General features: G+C 35.0%; 1 protein-coding gene across 8 annotated transcripts in view; it reads right to left on the bottom strand.

Annotated features, from left to right (window-relative positions):
- Nucleotides 1-2,388: 2,388 nt before the first annotated feature.
- The window catches only part of PDE6C (phosphodiesterase 6C), a 52,474-nt gene continuing 47,576 nt past the window's right edge, over nucleotides 2,389-7,286 (bottom strand). For 3 of the 8 annotated variants that reach the window (XM_036880115.2, XM_057506095.1, XM_057506099.1), the window contains 6 exons: nucleotides 6,469-6,591; nucleotides 6,324-6,387; nucleotides 5,306-5,380; nucleotides 5,108-5,191; nucleotides 4,586-4,739; nucleotides 2,389-2,684 (listed from right to left, as the gene is read on the bottom strand). In XM_036880115.2, coding sequence (XP_036736010.2) covers nucleotides 2,527-2,684; nucleotides 4,586-4,739; nucleotides 5,108-5,191; nucleotides 5,306-5,380; nucleotides 6,324-6,387; nucleotides 6,469-6,591 — 658 coding nt within the window. In that variant the 3' untranslated portion in view covers nucleotides 2,389-2,526. Of the gene's footprint in view, nucleotides 2,795-4,498; nucleotides 4,740-5,107; nucleotides 5,192-5,305; nucleotides 5,381-6,323; nucleotides 6,388-6,468; nucleotides 6,592-7,286 lie in introns of those variants that run through there. The other 5 variants (XM_036880116.2, XM_057506096.1, XM_057506097.1 and 2 more) reach the window with 5 other exon arrangements.

Genomic DNA, 7,286 nt, shown 5'->3' with positions numbered 1-7,286 from the left:
TTTTAAATGACATTTAAACATAGAATAATTAGCTTTAAACTAGAAAATAAAGAATTCAGTGTCTTACTTTTAAATGGTGAGTATCAGACATTTACTTTTTATTAAATAGTTGTTATTCATAAACTCAACAACTATTTACCAAGCTTCTGTTCTGTCTGAGGCACTGTGTTGGACATTGCTACAAAGTAACTATCTGGGAAGTAATGATGGAGTCATTTCCAAACAATCAGAAACCAGTGAACCAGTGTTAGTTTATTACTCTTGAACATTGCTTGAAAGTACCCTCGTTTCTTAAAGAAATTTGTTCATCTTATTACTTACAGTGAATAAAAAAGTATCTTGATTTCTGAGGGAAAAAAATCTTGATTTTGAGGAAAAAAGTGTTGAAATGTCCAGCAGCAAAACTGATATTAGTAATAGAATATAAGTAGTAAAATATTTTTTATGATAAAAATAATAAAGTTTAGTGACCATCAGAAAATAAAATTCCTGCAAAAGTAAATAATGACTAGGAAGAATATCTAAAAGCCCCTTTAAAATAGATCCATATATTTGGTATTGCAAGTATGGTTTATGGCCATCAAGTACATTTACAAATTTAGATCATATATAATCACAACACTTAATCCATATACAGTGACAGGTAATGGGAGTTATATTCTTAAGAAATCTTTGAAAAGGTCTCAAGGTGATGAGTTAAAGCTTAATTGTCCAGCAGACCTTCTCCAGACTTTGCTATAGTGCAATCAGTGGTGTTCAGTGGACTACTGAGTCCGGATATGAAATTATATTTTTTATACTTTTAAGCAGAGTTCCTGTTTTTTGCAGACCTTCACTGGTAGTATGTCTTTACACCTCAATTTAGTGAATGATGAGGGCAAGTTGTGTGAGCTGACTGATAATATGGACTCTAAAATTACATAAGGCTAAAGGAAGAGAGTTTCTTACACAGTTTCTAAAATAACTGTAGAAGTGCAACTTCGAAATTAAGTAATGGAGATAAGGTGTACATGTATCACTTACCCAAGGTGACAACTTAAATAGACAATGCTCATTTGGGTGTATATGTTTTCTCCCTAAAAATATTTTATTAACTTTTAGGCATTCCTCATTTTGCCTGTTTGTTAATGACATTTATTCAAAGCATTCATTCATATTTCCTGAGCACCTACCTTGTACCAGGCACTACTCTAGGTGCCAAGATAGAGCAATGAAAAAAATAGACAAAAATCTTTCCCCTCATTGACCTCATATTCTAATGTGAGAATAGCAATCTTATGATTTTAAATCTTACTATTTCTACTTGGAAAAATATAACAAATGGTGATTTATTTCTTGGCTGCTGACAATTGAACAATATCTCCTGAATAACAAAACATTTGAGGTTAGTTCATAGACTGACAATTCAATTTATTATAATTTAAGTGTCTTCTTACAACAAAATCTATGGTGTAATTGTAGTCTGTTTTGTAATTTGGTCTATGATTATAGATAAGTAAAGGAGAAATCTTAAATTTCTCTGATGTCCATGTAGTAGCAGTAGTTGTGTGTCCTTAATTTCTCTGGACAAGTCAATATTTAGAGTGCCTAGGAGATAGTTTTAGCTAGTAATCATTTTTGTAAAATAATTTCTCTGTTGAAATCCTTCCAAACTGCTTTTGATAGTAAAGTTCTTACATCATTAAATTACATGCTTCCTAATATATAATATCTATTAGCTGATTTAACTTGCATTAGGATTATCCAGGTAATATCTTATAAATTGATAATTCTTTCAAAATATTCTTACACATAAAATAATTGACTTCAGGCTTGAGGGAAGGGATGGGCATAGGACAAAGACATCATAGATAAGTTGCCCGAAGTGGTATGGTCTTCACCCTGGGAAAGATGGTAAGCATTTCCACTGGAGAAACATCTGACATGCTTTTTCATTGTTCTGTTAGTATTTACATATATTATATATTCCATACTGTATTTTCTCTTACATTAAGATATGTTGAGATATTTTTAGTTTAGGAAAATATTTGAGATATGAGTCAGAATTATTGTTATGGCTGGATTGTGAGCCCTCTCAAATTCATATGTTGAAACTCAAACCCCTGGAACCTCAGAATGTGACTGTATTTCGTGATAGGGCATTTGAGGAAGTAATTAAGATAAAATGAGGTCATAAGAACAAGCCCTAATCCAATGTGACTTTATAAAAAGAGGAGATTAGAACTCTGGCACACAAGAGTGGAGACCACGTGAAGACGTGGAGAAGATGCCTTCTGCAAGCCAGTGAGGCCTCACGCGAAACCAGCCCTGTCAACACCTCGGTCTTGGACTTGTAGCCTCCAGAATTGTGAGAGAAAAAATTTCCATTGGTTTAAGTTACCCAGTCTGTGGTGTTTTGTGCTGGTAGGCCTAGCAAATGAATACAATTAGCAAGAACATAAAAAAAAAAAAAATTGGTGGCTAGTTTCAGGATTACATATTTTTAATTTAAAACAAATTGGTGCCCCAAATACACTTACTTTCATCTTATTTTGCACTTTCATTGAACTTTATTTTACCCTCTGTTTTCAAGCTAGCAATATATTTTCTCTTGGCAGTACAGGATAGCTTCTTCTCTGAGGAGCTTCTTACTGTTACTTGATGGTTTGCTGAATGACATTTGCTGATATTTTTTTGAATGTTTTCTATTTTCCAAAGTAGAAATTTTTGAAATTTAGGCCAGTTGAATTATATTACAATATTAGACATGTTTTGGACTTTTTGTCAACATCCCCACTTACTGAATCTTCTGCTGCTAGTAAAAAGGAGAAAAGCAGTATTATTAGAAGTCCGGATATACAGTATTTTTCTTCTAGTACTCTCATGATATTAGTATCAGTTTATATCAAAGTAAATAATTTTAACTTAGAGCAAGTATCAAGAATTTGACCATTTAAAAACTTGAATTCATGTTCAGAATTGGCCAATTTAAAGAACAGACTCTAATGAATGATAAGCCAGTTAACATCTGTTTCTCAAGAGAACCACTGATGCACACAATCTTGGAATCTGACTTGTTGCTTTGCACCAGAAAATAGAAAATAATGTTCTCAGTTCATAGAGACTCATCAGGAAGAAAATTAGAAGTAGCTTTTTATGCAAAGAAAGTATAAAAAATCTGTATGCAGTATACTGAATATTAAAAGAAAATGTCAAGAGCCAGTTAAAGGACCTGTTCACCATAAAATTGAGATAAAGATTAAATTTAATTGTACTAAGAAATACACTTTTGCTTTTCACTTGCTCAGTAAAAATTGCTCTTTTGTTATCTTTCAGATTTGCAAATCAGAACTTGTTTTCCTGCTTAAATCCCTTCACTGACTTCCCATTGCCCTTGGGAGGACAAATGCTTAGCAAGGCCTCCCAGGCAGCACACTACCAGAGCTGCCTGCCTTTCCAGCTTTGCCGAGTACCTTGCCCTCCTTGCTCTCCAGATTTCAGCTCCACCAGTTTTTAAGTTGCTCAGTTGCACCAAGCTTATTTCCACTTCAAGGTCTTTGTACATATTTTATTCTTCTTTGCTTAGCCAATGCCTACTGCTTTCAGAGTTAGCCTAAGCAGCCTTCTTCAAAAAAGCCTTCCCTGATGCCCCAGGTGCACACCTCATGCTTCCTCGATAGTTAGTTATATAATCAATTGTTCATTTATTTGTTTAATGTCTAGCTTCCCCACCAGATGGTAAGCCTTGTGAGATAAGGACCCCACCTTTACCCAGGGCCTGCCTGACACAGCCTTGTACAGAACAGACACCCATAAATACAGAATGGATATCAAGGAGTCAGAAACGACTACTTTTATTCTGTTGAAGATATTCTTAACCTTTTAAGCAAAATATTTTGTCCCTCTGAATTTTTTGAAAATACTACTAAACACTATAGAACCAACTACAAGGAATGTATGTTCTTTTTACAAGGCCTTTCTAGATAGAAATTATTTCTTCTTTAAACAATAAAAATTTCTTAGGGAACCTTTTGAGCGCTGAACTCTCAAGACAAAATATGAAAACATGACAGCATTCTACTTCCATGATGACATTTGAATCATCTGATGAACTAACAGTTGATCTTAGGATCTCAAAAGAGACTTTCTGAAGATAATTGTTAAACCTAACAGAGTGACTGAGTAGTAGAAATTTCATGGGGAAAAACAGCATTGCGTGGGAACATTTGAAGCATAGGCAAAGGCTTGGAATCCCCATCAAGTTGGGACTAAAGTTGTTTTCTCAGCTGGTTCTTTGGTTTTCAAATTATTTCTAAAAACTCAGTATTCTGCAGAAGTACCTCAGGAGCCTTCTACAGTGGTTAAAGAAACCTAGCCCCAACTTCTACTTCGGGATCAGTCAATGCCATCTGGTATTATATGTAAGATCTTTGGAGGAAAAAAACCCTCAAACCACTAATCAACTTATAATCACCAGTTTGTGTACAATAGTTTCCTGTGTAAGCAAGTTTCCTGTTGGCTTTTATTTTTTAGGCTTCTGTCATGTGAGATTAAACTCAGCCTGACCTCTAACTACTTTACTAGAAGGAAGAACATCTCATCTAACCTTTGTCATTTATGTTTCCTTCTTGCTTTTTCATTTCCTCTTCTATTACCTTCATCTTTTCATCATACTCATCAGCTAGGGATTTCCATTCTCTTCTGTTATTCTGAAGACCACTCAGCATAGGTGTGATTTCTTTGTGAAACCGTGAGAACTCCTAGAGAGAATTGTAGGTCACAAGCTATTTAAGTCACATAGTTGATTTTCAGTACTTTTCATATGCAGAGAAGGGGCTGTAAGGAATTGTCACAGTGCTCAGAGCTGCTAAGATCTTAACTCGGTGCCTTGGTAACAGGAAAGCCGGGTGCTGTTTTCTAAGTAAGTCTGTTCAGTTTGCTCATATATGAGTTTCCTCACTTTTTATTCTACCCTTGGATGAGAGATTAGGGTAGTTCCTCAAACTACTTTGGAGAAACAAGAACACCCTTACTTGCTTCCCATGTTGGTGGCTTTTGATTTTTGTTACAGTTTGAAAGAAAATTGCTCATCTAGATGACTATGTATTCACTCAATTTGTTTACTTACCTTATATACAAAAGTACAAACAAAATCAATAAATCCAACTTGAAGTTTAGGTAGTTCATCTTTCTTGTTTCTGTCCATCATAGGCTAGAAACAGAAATAAATCCCGTAAAGATAGTTCTGTAAGATTCAGTGAACAAAATAGACTGATTTGTATTGATAATTTTCAACAAATATGCGTTTTTATGTCAGGGTCTTTACGATAGGTTGCTGCTGTAGCACTGTTCTCTCCAGGTCTCCTTGTTCCCAAAACTCGTTCGCAACCAGAAGTGCCACCTGCAAATAAGGAAGACTTGGTTCATGAGTGACTTACTAATAGAGAATTTCCATGTTATTAGAATGGATGACATTTAAGGATAGAGTTTGTAATTAATACTTGAGGTGTCATACCATATACTCTTTGGTTTTAAAAAGATGTTATTTACACATTGTTACTGAAATGGGAAGGGGAATTTCTCTTCCTGCTTCAGTGTTCTGGGGGTTCCTGTTTTGTTTGCCATTCTACCACCTCTCAGCAATAAAAAGGGAGATGGGAGGATGTTGAATTCCATTATTTTATGCTTCAAGCTCCAAAGCTTCCCAAATCCTCCTCTTGCGCTGCTTATATGTTAGCATTTAGCATTTATCTACACACAGATTAGAACACAGCTTTACCTCCTTACAGAGGGTATCTGAGGGTTAGTGTATATAGTTTTTAAAAACCTGGTAACTATCAAGTTTGTTGAACACCTGCTAGCCACCTTACATTGGCATAAGCCAGGCTCGCCAAGAGGAATATGATGGGACATTTCTCTTTTCTTTTTACAGTGCCTTGTAAAAATTGACACCACACTGAAGAAGGGATTGTACAAGCAAAACCACCCTTGATAGGGGAAAGCCCTAAAAATTCATCCTTTTCTCTGCTGATTGATCTATTAAAAACTCAAACATTCTCTGAATAATTTTATATGAACTCTTTACAGTCTGTTTAATGATAAGGAATTCTTTGCAGAAAGCATTTTCTTTCCAAGACACTCTACTTGTTTTGGGCCCTGACCAAATGACCTGCTGTCTTACTGACATCTGTGATCTCTTGGAAGCCATTTGCCATTCATTCACAGAAGCCCAACAGGCTTCTGTCCTAACTTTTGTCCTAACTCCTCCAGTTCCTGTTCACTTCTGCATGGGACCTAGACAGTGCCTGAGAGAATGACAGTAAAGGAAACATAATTGTACTCACCTGACTTTGTACTTCCCAGGGCTTCGTTATAGCTGACAAGTCACATGCAGTCATCATCATTGCCCTTTGGGAGGAAACAAAAATTGTGCCCACAGAAATACAAAAGTTACTTTGCCAAAAGAGGAATAAAATTCTGACTACTCACATGATAATTTCTTTTTTGGTTGGATCAATGGTTATGTATTTGATGGCTGCTTCTTCAGTTTCCATTTTTTCACAGGCATCAACAATTTTTTGAAACATGGTTCTCTTCCTAAAAAAGATACAGCTGTGCAACAATTTTAGCATATAAGACCAGGGATTAAAAAGGATTTAAGCTTTAAAAAGCACTTGAATATGTGCTTTGCAGATCTCATGTTCTTACTTTACATAAGATACTCACATAGCAGAACAGGTAATGGCCATGTAAACATGGCATTGAAAGGGTTTAAGACAAAAAAAAACAAGCCATGCAATTAATGTTTGAATATGTTAAAATGAAAAATTTTATATGACAGAAGAATCATGACATAAACATAAAGACCACAGGCTGTGATGAGATACTGTAATGCATAAAACCAACCAAAAATTAGAACTCAGAATATATGAAAAGATGCTCAATCTCACTGGGAAACAGGAAAATTAAAATCTGAACAATAATAAGATACCTCTCACACATAGGTTAATACAGTAAATAAATAATTAAAGGTGCCCAGATCAAGAGTAGTTCAGATATAGGATAATAGGAACTCTTGTACACAGCTGTTGGGAGTTTAAATTGGCACAACTACTCAAGTGCAGTTTTGCAATGTGGTTTATAATCGAAGGTATACAGGCCCTACAGCAATCTCATGTCTAAGTATGTACTTTAAAGAAACATGTATATATGTATAGACACACACAAGGATATACAATATAATATTGTAAGCAATGATAAAACAATGAAAATCTAAATTCATGAATAGAAGCATGACTAAATTATGG

The sequence above is a fragment of the Manis pentadactyla genome, chromosome 8 (assembly GCF_030020395.1).
Source record: "Manis pentadactyla isolate mManPen7 chromosome 8, mManPen7.hap1, whole genome shotgun sequence".
In the NCBI taxonomy this organism is placed as follows: domain Eukaryota; kingdom Metazoa; phylum Chordata; class Mammalia; order Pholidota; family Manidae; genus Manis; species Manis pentadactyla.
The sequence above is the reverse complement of the archived record's forward strand: the minus strand, read 5'-3'. Positions and strand labels throughout refer to the sequence as shown.